The 15,390-nt window shown below is 41.4% G+C and overlaps 1 protein-coding gene across 1 annotated transcript in view; it reads left to right on the top strand.

The window, feature by feature from the left end:
• Window positions 1-15,390, top strand: part of PTDSS1 (phosphatidylserine synthase 1) — a 72,974-nt gene that overhangs the window by 32,023 nt on the left and 25,561 nt on the right. Inside the window, exons 5-8 of the mRNA XM_019032308.4 lie at window positions 1,596-1,754; window positions 6,183-6,334; window positions 10,549-10,690; window positions 12,953-13,065. Coding sequence (XP_018887853.1) covers window positions 1,596-1,754; window positions 6,183-6,334; window positions 10,549-10,690; window positions 12,953-13,065 — 566 coding nt within the window. The remainder of the gene's footprint in view (window positions 1-1,595; window positions 1,755-6,182; window positions 6,335-10,548; window positions 10,691-12,952; window positions 13,066-15,390) is intronic.

Raw genomic sequence — 15,390 nt, forward strand, 5'->3', positions numbered from 1 at the left:
CCTGGTTCCCAGGGTTCTGCCTGCATGCAGCTCTCTGGCTGCTTTAAACTGCAATGCCCTGTGGCCCTTCCAGGACAAGGACCTCAGGTCTTATGAAGGGGATAATTGGCATATCTGTTCGTTACTAACTATACTGCAAATAGACAGATTGGTCTTTATGATTTTTAAAATGCCTTCCCACATGTCAAAGCATAGAGCTACTTAATAGAGTGTAAAGTCCTCCAGAGTTATCTGCAAGCTGTGATTACTTTAAGAGCAGCCTTCTAAAAACAGATCTTACCCCTTCCTTATCTAACCCTACACAGTGTATTCCAGAGTAAAGAAGAGGGTGGGGTGGTTGAGACATTTGAGGTTGACTGGACGTGGCCCTGCTCCTTAACCTAATATACAACCTGCTTCAGCCTAAGGGCATTTCCCTCTGTCAGCCTGCGATTCTCTGTGACAAGAACGTGCTGTTCCAGAGTCCGGGAAGAGACTTTTCATCTTATTGCAGGGCAGTTTGTTTTTTTTAAAGCCTTATCTTGACTTACCCTATTGAATTTTATCCTCTTTTCTCCAGATTTCCCATTTACACAGCATAATCTCACATCATACTGCTTCTCAAAAAATAGAATTCTTAAAAATGTTTGTTCAGCTTTGCAAGTTGAAATGCATTTTATCTGAGAAGGAAATCTGATGTGTGGTGGGTTTCAGAAGAGACAGGGAAGCTCTTTTGCTCTCAGAAAGTATCATTTCTGGAATTTAAAACTATTATAGTTTATAGGAATTTTTTTCAGCTGGCTGATAATAGGGGGTGAATATTTGCCAACTCTTATTACTGCCTGTCAAATTAATTTTGGGAAGAAAGGATGTGAAATGTAGAGATTCCCAGTAAATGTTATATTATCATATTGTCATGCAGTCATATGATAAGATATTAAATTACTTAGAAATACGTATAATCAAAAACAAAGATATTAGAAATGGAACCAACATTCTGAAAAGCTTTGTAATTTTTAATATTTAAATTATGTAGTATCCGATATTTTTTGGGGAGGGGAGTTCTCTTTTAATTACTGAAGTTGGGTGCTTTTCTTCTTTTTTCTAGCATAACTATTTAAGGCTTTACATTTTCCTCTAAAGTTCAATTTTTACACGGTGTATTTTCATTATCATTATGACACGTTAAAAAAAATTCCTATTATGATTTCTTCTTTAATCCATGATATTTAGAAATGTGTGTTTAAATTTCCAAATCTATTGGGAATCTTTTATTTGTGCTTTAGTTACTGGCTTTAATATTGTTGCCCTGTGGCCCAATGACATGATCTATGTGATACCACTTCTTTAGGATATGTTGAGCCTTTGTAAAATTATTTTGCTTCTCATTTTAATGCAGCTTTTGCAATTCAGAGCAAAGCAGTTTTGATTTATAAACTCAAATACTTGTCTATTTTCCCTCAAGACCCTTAAGTTATTAAAACTTTCTCATTTGTTACTGAGCAGGACTTATTAGTTGTCAAGTTCATATCTATTCTTTTCATTTACCGGCAGAATCCTGGAAGCAAGTTGATTTCTAGAGTTTCACTAATTATTCTCTTTTTTATTTTAAATAGGAGTATGCTGTGAACTGCCATGTGATCACCTGGGAGAGGATTATCAGCCACTTTGATATTTTTGCATTTGGACATTTCTGGGGCTGGGCCATGAAGGCCTTGCTGATCCGTAGTTACGGTCTCTGCTGGACAATCAGTATTACCTGGGAGCTGACTGAGGTAAGAAGGAGGGCATTGGGGGTTCCCCAGACTGTGCCATGTGTGTAGTTTATATATAGGAAAAAGTATGTCAGTTAACAGTCAGTTAATCCGTTCTCCAGCCCCTGTGGTACAAAACAGTATTTAAACCATCCCATAAGAATATTTAATACTTCTGTTTAAAAAACAAGCAAATATTAAAAATACCTCCTTGTTAACTTAATAAAGTGTACCTCTGTCCTGCAAGTCTTAAAGAGAAACAAATGAAATAAAGCTAAAGAATGAAGTTAAAATTCCAAGTAAGACAAATAAATGGGAATGAGGAGATCTGCTTAGAATTCAATAGATCAGTTGACCTACTAACTAGCTTCCAGTTTGAGATAATAGAATTGTGTGTTCAAGTAATATAAGAGCATCCAGGGTATTTGGTAGCTGCAAAATGGATTCCAAATGTTAGCTCTAATATGTCAGTAATCAAAAGTTTGTTGCATTTACTTAATAAAAGAGTTATAGTCTTGAAAAACTATTAGCAAAATGAAATTTTGGGAACTAACTCATTATTGTTCTATTATTATGAATCATTCCCAGTGAACAGAATTCGGCCACATGCGCAGTATACTTCTCCATGCTCATCATTGTCCTGACCCTAACTTAGAGACGTGTGCCAACTAGATGTGGCTTCTGTTAATGTGCCTCTCACTGTTCTGGAGGCCAGAAGTCCAAGATCAAAGCGTCGGCAGGACTGGTTCCCCCTGGGGCCTTTTGGAGCATTTTTTTCAGGTTCCTTCTCTATCTTTGTGGTTTGCTGGCAGTCGTGGTCCCTGGGCTTGTTGATGCATGACCCCTTCCTGGTCACGTGGCATTCTCCCTGTGCGTGTCTGAGCCTTCATGTTGTTCTTTTTTTTTTTTTTTTTTGCGACAGAGTCTCGCTCTCGCCCAGGCTGGAGTGCAGTGGCGCGATCTCGGCTCACTGCAAGCTCCGCCTCCTGGGTTCACGCCATTCTCCTACCTCAGCCTCCCGAGTAGCTGGAACTACAGGCGTGTGCCACCACGCCCAGCTAATTTTTGGTATTTTTAGTAGAGACGGAGTCTCACCATGTTAGCCAGGATGGTCTCAATCTCCTGTCCTTGTGATCTGCCCACCTCAGCCTCCCAAAGTGCTGGAATTACAGGCGTGAGCCACTGTGCCCAGCCCCATGTGTTCTTTTTCATAAGGACACAAGAGCATTCCCTTTTATAAGGACACAAGTCATATTGGATTAGCAGCTCACTGTACTGCCTATGATCTCATCTTAACAAAGTACCTCTCCAATGACTATCTCCAAATAAGCTCAAATTCTGAGGTATTGGAGGTTAGGGCTTCAACATAGGAGTTTTGAGAGGACACAATTCAACCGATCCATAATAGTGCCCAACACTTTACATATGCCTTCTAAGTCCTCACAACAAACCGGGAAAGGCGGTGCATATAGGTTCTCACTGTACAGATGGGGGATCCGGAGTGCACAGCCTTGCTTCCTTAGGTGAGTTAGGACTGGATTCCAGATGCGAAGCCCACATTCCTGCCCTTATACCACATTCCACCTCTGAATTCCAAGTGTCTTTGGAACCCGGCCGCTGCATAGGCTTGTGTCAGGCACCTGGCCCTTGTCGGCCTCGCTTGCTTCCCCCTTGCACTGCAGACTGGGCATCTGCTGTACCTTCTTTCCCTGCTTCCCAGTGCCTGTGGTCACCAGGCCCTATAGAGTTCTGTAGAGTCTTCTAAGCACCCAGTCGTCCATTGACGTCTCTTCAGACCTCTGTTCCCACCTGTCTCTAATCCATGGTCATCTCTGTCAGAATTGCTTGTCTCTTCACTATTTATTGCCAAATGATCCTCTTTAGACCCCACCAGACCAAGGCTCTTTCCTACTTAGAGCTCTTTAGTGTTTGTCCATTACTCTGTTTTTTTTTTTTTTGAGACAGAGTCTTGCTTTGTCGCCCAGGCTGGAATGCAGTGGTGCGATCTTGGCTCACTGCAACCTCCACCTCCTGGGCTCAAGCGATTCTCTTGCCTCAGCCTCCCAAGTAGCTGAGATTACAAGCGTGTGCCACCACACCCAGCTAACTTTTTATTTTTAGTAGAGATGGGGTTTCGCCATGTTGGCCAGGCTGGTCTCTAACTCCTGACCTCAGGTGATCCACCTGCCTCAGCCTCCCAAAGTGCTGAGATTACAGGTGTGAACCACCGTACCAGGCCTCCATTACTCTTAAAATAGAATCCAAACTTCCAACCCTGCCTACGAGGCTCCAGGTTCACCGGCCCCTGCCTGCAGCCTCAGCCTCATCATGCCTCATTTTTGCCCTCAGTGCTGCAGCCGCCTCTGCTGTCTTCCCCACCACAGAGTCCTCCCTGCTGCTCCTCCCTCTCTTCTCACCCTTCACCTGCTAACAAGCTGTCTCCAGAGCTCAGCTCTGGAAGGCTTTCCCTGCCCCTCCAGTAACTGTGCTCCATGTTCATACAGCTGGAAATAGAACACCTCGCCACTCTCCTTTGAAATGCTCCTCACGTGTTAGACACTCGATAAGTGTCTCTTCTGCTAATCCTTGTGCCTCAAGAGGGCAGGGCCCATGCCTGTGTATTCCCAGACCCAAGGACTTTGCCTTATACATGGCAGATGCTCCACAAATCTGTAGTGAATGAAAGAATGCAGCCCCCTCCTCCTTGGGCTTGGGTCTATCGGGGGCCCATCTCACCCCCAGAACCTGGTACCTTCCAGGAAAGTTCCTTAGGCTGGAGGATGTCCTCCACATCCCACTTTCTCTTGCATAGTTTTCTTTCAGCAAATATGTGTCATTGACTTCTGCTGAAGTTTCTCCCTTCCCTCTCTAAGGGCAAGAGTTAAGGCTCCATCTCATGGCTTGGAACCTGGGAATACACTTCAAGGGTAGTACCAGGCCCCCGGGGTTAAGAATGCAGCCACAAGCCATCACATGCAGCAGCTACTCTGTAGCTTCTTGACAGCAGGTTCATTAAGAACAAAAAATTCCTCATATTTATAATTTGTTTATAGCTTACAAAATGCTTTCATGAATACTGTTTTATCTTTGCAGTATTTATTATATTACTTCAAAGGTTTGTAATTACAGGCTTGTCTCTTTCCAGAGAACTCCCAGGCATTGTCTTAGTAATTTCACCTTTTTACATTGGGCCTTCACACAGCAGGGCGTGCTGTTCCGAACACAGCGGATATGCCCTTTGTTTTGGACAAAACAAATTGATTTCCAGAGAACTTCTGTTCCACCCTTGATGTTACTGTTTCCCCTTCCTGGAATGCCCGCATCTTCATCTACATCTCATGAAATCAGTCATTCTTGTCCTTAATGTTCCCCCTCCAATATGTCTTTCTTGCAGAAGCCCTCTCCAGGAAAGTTCCAGAGGCCAAAGGAACCTTCAGCCTCAGTCAGAATGAATGTTTTTTTCCACCATACTCCATTTATGTCACCATTGTAACACTTTCCTCAGTCTACCATATTTTGTGGTTCTGGTTATCTGGATAAACATCTGATCCCAGCACTTTGGGAGGCTGAGGCAGGCAGATCATGAGGTCAGGAGTTCGAGACCAGCCTGGCCAACATGGTGAAACTCTGGCTCAACTGAAAATACAAAAATTAGCCAGGCATGGTGGTATGTGCCTATAATCCCAGCTACTTGGAAGGCTGAGGCAGGAGAATTGCTTGAACCCGGGAGGCAGAGGTTGCAGTGAGCCGAGATCGCACCACTGCACTCCAGCCTGGGCAACAGAGCAAGACTCTGTCTCAGAAAAAAGAAAAAAAAATACAACATCTGACACCTCTCCTTGAAATCAAGACCCTTGACTTCCTTTTCTCTCACCACTTTGCACATCATGGGCACTTAATAAAAGATTGTCATTATTGTGAATCAGTTGGTGGAGATTTCTTATTAAGCTGTCATGCTTCCTACATCGTGTCATCAAGAGCTAACTGTTCTTTTACAACTTACTGTTTTACCTAAATATCTAGGGGATATTTTTGAAATGCACAACTGGAATTCTCAAGCTGCTAATTTTGAGAATTATGACAATGCTTTGTTGTCAGGGTTGGAAACTTTTCTCCTTTTCCCCTCCCAGATCCTTGTCATGTTGTCATTAGCCAAGGTAATTAATTGGTAGTATTTTTCAAGAGAGATCATTCTTTCTTTAAAAGCCCTGTGTCAAAAAGAGAAGAGCTGTTTGGATATGTGCTGTTTGTTTGCAAACCATCTGCAATATAAAAAACAAGAAACAGATTGCAGAACCTGTTACTGTTGGTTATTTTCTATACATTAGGAAAAAATGAAATGTCAACAACTTCTTCTACAATAATGTATTGTTAAAAAGGAAATCTATCTATCTACATGGTACCCCAGTTTTGTTTATTTTTCCAACCATGGGCTCTTGTGTTTCTCAGCTCTTCTTCATGCATCTTCTCCCCAATTTTGCCGAGTGCTGGTGGGATCAAGTCATTCTGGACATCCTGTTGTGCAATGGCGGTGGCATTTGGCTGGGCATGGTCGTTTGCCGGTTTTTAGAGATGAGGACTTACCACTGGGCAAGCTTCAAGTGAGTTGCCTTCTTTTTGGATATTAGTCACAGTTTTTCATGATATATATTTAATTGTTTTGGTAGGAATCCATTTTAGTATGATCTTTGATGATAAGGAATAAATTCCATGTTAATAACTGAAACTCATAAATGATTATAAACCTGATTTCAAGCATTTGTCCAGAAAATGCTCAATCATTTATGATTTTCTCTTTCTCACCCTATGTATTCAGGGGGTCCTAACACCATCCTCCTAATTTAAAAGATTTCTCAAATCCACTCCCGCTCTTTTTTATCCCGACTGCCTCAGCCTTCATTCAGACTCCCATCCCTGGATCAATTCATCTCTGTTTCCAGGTGAAGTCCTCCAGTCCTTCCCACACCATTGCTTGAGTGATCTTTTTAAGAACATCAGATTCATCATGTCATTCCCCTGTGATGGCTTCTCATGGTCTTTGGTCATGGTCAATACATCCATTGCCCCAGTAGGGAGATCCTTTCTCTACACCCTCCCAGGCAACTGAGAGTCTGTTTGTGCACACGCTCCCCTCTCTTCACCTGAGATTTGGCCTGTGTACCCATAGGCCAGCCTGATCATCCTTTTCATTGTGACTCAGCTCACTTGCCACCCAGGAAGTTCTCTGAATAGTTTTAAGTTGCATGCCCCACTATGCTTCCAGTAGAGGACAGTCATACCGCCGGCATTGCTTTATCCTGCTTTGTTAAACTTGCTTCTCATTTTGCAGCACGAATCATGCCATTGATAACGAAGAATAATGGTACTGATAATGAAAGTTGTGGTTGCTTCAATTGTGTTTAAAACTTTGTTTACTCTATGTAACAAAATAGCATTTTCCCACATCATTAAATATTCCTCTAAAACATGATTTTAAAGGGCTTCTTTGTACTTCAACATATGGATAAACCATGTAGTATTTAACCAGTTCCATTTTATGGTCCTTTAGTTGTTTCAAAGTTTTTGCTTTCATAAAGAAGACTGGAGTGATCATTCTTGGACATATATCTTAGTGTGCATCGCCTTTTTTTTGGTAAATAAATTCTTAGAAATAGAGTGTACCAATTTGTAATCTCACCTATAATATATATGTATATCCATTTCACTATTTCCTTGAACTGCATTTTTAAACCTTTGTCAAATTTATCACACATAAAATTGTGTGATACTGGATTTCTATCAATTTCTATTGGATTTACCCTCTTTTATTTGTGCTTTCTACAGATTAAGCTAATTAACACTTTGCCATAAAGGTGACTTTATTTTCCATTTTGTCACCCCCTTTTTTTTGTTTGTTTTATTGATATGGAGTCTTGCTCTGTCACCCAGGCTGCAGTGCAGTGGTACAATCTCGGCTCACTGCAGCCTCCGCCTCTCGGGTTCAAGCAATTCTCCTGCCTCAGCCTCTCAAGTAGCTGGGACTTCAGGTGCATGCCACGACGCCTGGCTAGTTTTTGTTTTTAGTAGAGATGGGGTTTCACCATGTTGGCCAGGCTGGTCTCGAACTCCTGACGTCAGGTGATCACCCGCCTCAGCATCTCAAAGTGTTGGGATTATAGGCGTGAGCCACTGTGCCCAGCCTGTCATCCCCTTTTAAACTAGTTTGTGGTGGATTTTTTATTTAAACATCAAAAATACTGTTAATCTTTTTGTTTAGGTAAATATTAACCAGTATTTTCTTCTAGTTCTTTTGTTTGTTTGTTTTTGTTTTTTTTGAGATGGAGTTTCACTCTTGTTGCCCAGGCTGGAATGCAATGGCACGATCTCGGCTCACTGCAACCTCCGCCTCCCAGGTTCAAGCGATTTTCCTGCCTCAGCCTCCCGAGTAGCTGGGATTAGCCACCACGCCCTGCTAACTTTTTTTTTTTGTATTTTAGGAGAAACGGGGTTTCTCTGTGTTGGTCAGGCTGGTCTCGAACTTCTGACCTCAGGTGATCTGCCCGCATCAGCCTCCCAAAGTTCTGGGATTACAGGCGTGAGCACTGTGCCCAGCCTTTCTTCTAGTTCTTTAGTGGTTTTACTTGTTTTAAGTATTTAATCTGTCTCAAATTTATTTTGGTATATGATGTGAGGAGATTTCACAATGTTTTTGCCATTGGTTAACCAGTTTTCTCCATCCCTTTTATTACTAAACCTTTCTTTGGTCACTGACTTGCAAGGACACTTTTTAATATATTTAATTTTAATTCTAATTTTTATGTGTTTGTTTTTTTGAGACAGAGTCTTGCTCTGTCACCCAGGCTGGAGTGCAGTGGTGCAATCTCAACTCACTGCAGTCTCCACTTCCCGGGTTTAAGCAGTTCTCCTGCATCAGCCTCCCCAGTGCCTGTAATCCCCAGGTGGGATTACAAGCATGCACCACCACACCCAGCTAATTTTTGTATTGTTAGTAGAGACAGGGTTTCTCCATGTTGGCCAGGCTAGTCTCGAACTCCCAACCTCAGGTGATCTGCCTTACTCGGCCTCCCAAAGTGCTGGGATTACAGGTATGAGCCACCATGCCCAGCCACTTTTTAATATATTTAACGCAGCATTTAACCTAATAAAAATAGTAGCCATGCTTCAAGTATTGCTCCAAGCAAGCTTCACAAGCAGTATCTCATTTGAGCCTTGAATCAGTCCTGAGGGTAGACACTGTTATTCTCTTCATTTTAGGAATGATGTGATACTGAGGCTTAGGTTTAGTAATTTGCCTAAGGACACACAGCTAGCAAGCAGCTGAGTCTGAATTTGCACCAGGATGTCTGCTTTCCTTGTTGTTGTTGTTGTTGTTTTTGAGGCAGAGTCTCACTCTGTCGCCTAGGCTGGAGTGCAGTGGCACAATCTCGGCTCACTGCAACCTCTGTCTCCCAGGTTCAAGTGATTCTCCTGCCTTAGCCTCCCAAATAGCTGGGACTGCAGGCACCCGCCACCACACCTGGCTAATTTTTGTATTTTTAGTAGAGACAGGGTTTCACCATGTTGGCCAGGCTGGTCTCAAACTCCTGACCTCAAGTGATCTGCCGACCTCAGCCTCCCAAAGTGCTGGGATTAGAGGCGTGAGCCACCATGCCTGGCCTCAGGATGTCTGCTTTCTTGAACACTGCTACAGTATACTTCCTTGTTTTCTTATGTTTATTCTTGAAATTTGACTTCAAAATCATTTTGTCAAGTTCCCACGACATAAACCCAACTAATAAACAACAACAAAAAATCCTATTGGTGGTTTTTTTAAAGTAATATTAAATGTATAAATGAATACAGATTAAGTTGAATTAACCTCTTTGCTGTATTAAATATTCTGATTCTTGATCATGCTGCATCTCTCTTTATTCCCATTTTCTTCTCAGTCTTTCTATGCACTTTGCTATTTTTACAGTACAAGTCTTTTGTAGTTCTTGTTTATTTTTGGATAGTCTCTATTTTTTGCTGCCAGTGTGCCGCAGATCTTCTTGCTGTGATGTTTTCTCAATACGAGTTTGTTGGTGGATAGGTGGGTGGATGAAGGAACAGCCCTGGTTTCCTGTCACTCTCCCTGCTCCCACCCACTAGAACAGAAGGCCTGATTGGTTGGTGCTTGTGCATCCAAGCACTTAGCACAATGTTGGAGACGTAAAAGTTCATGATATAAATATTTGTGGAATTAAAGACTCTTTACCAGTTAATAAATAGTATTTATTATACCTTGGGTTTTGGCTCTCCTGGACTAGTACAGGAAGGGCTGGAATCTGCACCCACTCGTCATGCTGAGTGTGCCAGCCACTTGCTGTCTCTGGGCCTTAATGTCTGCATTTGTAAACTCTAGGACTGTTTAGTTATTTCATGGGTGTGTGAAACTTTTAATTGAGTGATTTCGAGGATGCAAATGAAGAAAGGTTAAATATCACTGTTCATCAACCCAAAATGTTTACTGCTCTGGGGAAGAAATAGGGTAAAGAAGTGTTGTGGGTGATGCAAGAATATGGAGTGTGTGTAGTTTTACATGGGAGACAAGCAGTGGGAGAACAGTCTCCTTGCTGCCCTGTGCCTGTCATCAATGAGATTCCCCATTGAGTGTGCTTCTGTCACCTGCTTTACCTGTATAGAGAGATCTTTGAGACACAATTCAAATAAAAAGCAGTCTCTTTGTCCTGAGCATTTATTATAAAAATCATCAGCGCACAGGATTTTTTTCTTGTGCTTTGTTTTCCCCCTGCCTTATCTCTGGATTTTCACTGGAGCCATTCTCTTCTTACAGGGACATTCATACCACCACCGGGAAGATCAAGAGAGCTGTTCTGCAGTTCACTCCTGCTAGCTGGACCTATGTTCGATGGTTTGACCCCAAATCTTCTTTTCAGAGAGTAGCTGGAGTGTACCTTTTCATGATCATCTGGCAGGTATTTTTTCAGATGCCCAGAAGTTGGGAGGCAAACAAAAACTAAAATAAAAACTTTTTAGGAATTTAGAGTTAACATTAGTTTACATTGATTTTCAGCTCCATACTTTACAAGATATAATATTCTGCAGCTGGCATGTAGAATAATTAAGCAAAGTGATATTGTTATGCCTAAGGTCTTGCCTCATTTTGAAGACAGTTTTAAAATATGGATCTTTGAATTACAAATTAGAAACAGATTAGATTCCGTGAAATAATTTGTGTCTAGCATCCATCATCCAATGAGTTAGGCATTGGATTGCTTTTTAGAATGATCATTTTCAAGACCAAAGGAACAAATGAGAAGGCTTTTCTTACATTCCTAATTCAGTGTTTATTGGTTAAAATTGTTCCTCAGCTGTTACCACTTTGGGTAATCTGTAGGGTGCTAAATGAGTGCTGGGGAATTGGAGCCTTTTGCTGAGTCCTCCAGAGTGTTGTCCTCCGTGGAGAGAAGCTGTATTTCCAAGTGGCCCACTTCACGACGGAAGTGATTCTGACAGCCCAGGGTCTTGGCAAAAGATTATCAAGCATCTGTGTTTCTGAGAGACAGCAATTTTTTCTGATGCTCCTGGCCCCAGGTTGTTTCACAACTTTTGGAAAGTAGCCAAGGGAAACCAGCTTTTGCCTGAAGAGGATCTTTCAGAGTCATCAGAAATTATGTTTTGGACACATAAACACAAAATACTCCCAACATAAGGAAAAAATTAGCAGATGTCACTTTTAGGACAGACGATCTTCCTTGTTCACACAGAGACAATGCCCATCGCAATAAATGAAGTTTATGCATACAGAAGTGTACGTGAATAGTTAAGTAAGTAATCACTGTGGTTTGGAGAGGTCAGTATCTTTAAAAACAGGACTGTAGATGGATAGGGATTAAGCTTTGCCTTATCAGGCCCAATGTCACGGAAAGCAGAAGCTTTCTTTTATTACAAGGAGGAATGATTGGATGTGTCAAGGAGAGTAGTATAGTGCCGTTAGGATGGAACCACCTGGTGGTATGCGATGGAGCACACTGTTCCCATGAGTGTGAGCACTGCGCTGGGATCAGCTTTCCATATGTGATATTAATTAGACTATTTTTTATTTTGTGTCCTTGAAGTCAGTGCTATGGGAAAACAACATGCATTTTGTGGAATTGTAATGAATCTGCCAGTCTATGTACTGTGTTCTCCTAGCACGGTGACCGTTCCATAATCTCCACCCCTTGCTTGCTACCTAGAGCTGGGCTCTAGGCAGAGAGCAGCCACGTCCCAGTCACAAGATATTTTGTGCTACTCATCATGATGAACTGCATGAGGATGCTAACCTCAGGGAAAAGTACTACTGCTCCCAGCTGAAACTTGGACCAACCCTTCATACCTACTTTTAAGGACTGCCTTTGGTAGAGGATCTGCTCTGTCCCAGGCGTGTGCTGCACGAGTCCATCATCATCTCTCAGATGTGTCTCCAGCTTCTTTTTTTGCTTTTTTTTTGAGACAGAGTTTTACTCTTGTCACCCAAGTTGGAGTGCAATGGCGTGATCTCGGCCCACTGCAACCTGCAACCTCTGCCTTCCAGGTTCAAGCAATTCTTCTGTCTCAGCCTCCTGAGTAGCTGGGATTACAGGCGCCCACCACCATGCCTGTTTGTATTTTTAGTAGAGATGAGATTTCACCATGTTGGCCAGGCTGGTCTCAAACAACTTACCTCAGGCTATCTGCCCGCCTCGGGCTCCCAGAGTGCTGGGGTTACAGGCATGAGCCACCGTGCATGGCCTCAAGCCTCTTTTGATTGTTAAAGAGCTTACTTATCTACATTTGGAATTCTGTTAGACCTGGCCTGATTTCTGTAAGGCAGCATAGGTGTTCTGTGGCACAGGTTTGCTTTCATGACTTCTGTATGCTCAAAGCATTTCTCTCCCGACTATCCCAGTGGATCACATGTGTGAGCTGAGTAACAATCATACAAACCAGGAAACATGACAAATAGCTGATAATCCTGTTCCCCTATGTGCCCATCCACCACCCCTGCCACCTCTCCCTGGGCCTCCAGTTGCTCCCTGCCCATAATGTACTGGCTGTTAACTAGTTTGAATAGCAATCCTTGGAAGACCACATCTATTCTCTGAAAATGCTTTGAACATACCAATTATTTCTAATTGTAGAATGTCTATTTAAGGAATAGAGGATTTTGAATTAGCATGAGGTACCAGGTTGACTAATTTCTCCGTCTTTTTCAGCTGACTGAGTTGAATACCTTCTTCTTGAAGCATATCTTTGTGTTCCAAGCCAGTCATCCATTAAGTTGGGGTAGAATTCTCTTTATTGGTGGCATCACGGCTCCCACAGTGAGGTAATTCTGCACAAGCCTGACTGTCATATGAGAACATTAACTTGCTTTAGATTGTCCTGTTTAGCATAAGGAAAGTCACATAAACTAGCAGATTTTCCATGAAAATACCATCGTAAAGAATTGTACATCCAGAATATGACGAAAATGTTTTGTTCTCAGATGTCAGTAACATTAACCAGACATTTAAAAAGAGAAGCACTTGATCAACACCACACCAATAGTACTATCCATTATTATCAGATTCCTTTACAGTCTTGGACTGCCGATCTTTTTTTCTCCTATAACATCATATTAGAAAAAAATAACAGCATAGTGATGCTGAGTTTTTTAAAAATGAGATTACTGGAAAAATGCAAACGTTTTTATGGTAGAACTGAAGTCATAAATGACATTATTTTTTGAATGAGACTTTTAGCTTTTTCAGACCCAATTAATTTAATTTCCTTTTAAAAAGGCCCTTCCTGTAGTCCTCCAGTACAACTGAGATAAGCTTGGGTGTTCCCGCCATTATTCCCCTGGATTAATGTGGGGCCCTAGAGGTGAGGCTTATTCAGACACCATCCCTCAAGTAGACTGGGCCCAGTGCAGTTTAAAGCAAGCATTTTCATTTGTTTCATTTTTCCTGTTTAGAAATGGCATTTGAGTTTTATAACTAATACGGAATACTGGCATTAATGAGTAGCAACACCAAAGATCTGCCAAAGGTACAAATATAATTTAAGCAGTTAAAAGAGTTAGCTTTTCAGAAGCTGTAAGATTGTTTATTTCATTATTTTTAATGTGCTTGCAAACCCCATAAGCAGCGGGCCTCACTTGCCAAGGACAGTAGATCTATACCTTGGTCAAACAGACCTTCCAGCCAGCACCTCTTCTTGTCATCATTCATTATTACCAAAAAAAAAAAAAAAAAAAAAACCTCCAGATCCTGGATTCAACAAATCAAGTAAGACATGTCCAAGTCCTGAGGAGTTAAGCCTAACATTCCCATCTGTTCTTTTTGTTATGACCAAAATGGAAAAGAAGAGTAAGCCAGCAGCCCTTTGAAACTTCATAGATTAGTGGTCTATTGCAGTCATTATCTCATAAATCCTGTTTTTTCTTAATGGTTTAGAGTCCCCATTTAAAATGTAATTTAATTTGAGACTTTACAATTTTTTTCAGGTGAGATTCACCGCAGCTCTTTCATAAAATTAAGAGCAATCAATAAAGTCAGTAAGAATGGAAAGAATTTTCTTCTTAGAACAAAATAGCAAATCGTATATGATTTATCATGAAATTTCAGTACTAAACATTCCAAAATAAAAACTAGACACTAAAAATCCAACGTTTTGAACTTTTGAGAGATCCTCAAAATTTTACAATGCCCTATGGATTTCTCCACAACTCTCTTTGTTTAAAAAATCAGACACTTCCTGTGCCCTTACACTGTTTGAGGCAGTTCCCATGTAAGGAGTTTCTTTGACAAGTTACTCGGAAAGATGGATGTGCTGCTAATGGATTTTAACACAGCCACCCCATTTAGCAAATGTTAGGTCCCGAGAGGAGAGAGAGTTTAGAGGCTTCAGTGTAAATCATAACATCTCCAGCTTCTTCCTTTTTTATTCGACTTTCACACGAATCTGCTTTGAGAAGATATTTGAGTGAACATGCTTTTAATCTGATACTATAAAGTACAATATGAGGAAATGGGTCCAGTTAGAGTGTAAAGTAGCTAAAATGATCAAGACATGTTAGGTCATGACAATATGAAGTTAGAGGAAAAGCTACATTCTTTATAATTAGAATTCTTCACTCTGGTCTTTGGGGTAAGAAGACAGTAGTTTATGGATGAGCTTCAGGTATTCGTGAATCCTCTGAACTTTAATGCAAAGTGTTATGCTTTTCTTTCATCAAATCCTCAAAGAGTCAGTGACCCCAAAAAGATGATGAGTTCCTGGTTCAGGTGCTACTGCTGAAGGGGTAGATTGAGTTTCAGGGGTACTTACAAGACTCCAAGCCATGCTGTCCCACACAGAGGCCACTCACCACGTGTGGCTATTGAGCACTAGGGATGTGGTCACTCCACAGTGAAATGTGCCGTGCATGGAAACTGCACACCAGACTTTGAAGAGTTGGGGCCAAAACAGAATATAAAATACCTCATTATAATGTTTTAATATATTTGTTTAAATATTAGTTTAACATATTAATAAAATGGATTTTATATGTTCCTTTTTACTTTTTTAACATGTCTACTGGAGAATTTAAAATTGCATTTATGGCTTGCATTATATTTCTACCGGATGGTGCTGTTCTGAGCCTTTCAACACCATGTCATTGCCTGTT

Source organism: Gorilla gorilla, chromosome 7 (assembly GCF_029281585.2).
Source record: "Gorilla gorilla gorilla isolate KB3781 chromosome 7, NHGRI_mGorGor1-v2.1_pri, whole genome shotgun sequence".
NCBI lineage: Eukaryota > Metazoa > Chordata > Mammalia > Primates > Hominidae > Gorilla > Gorilla gorilla.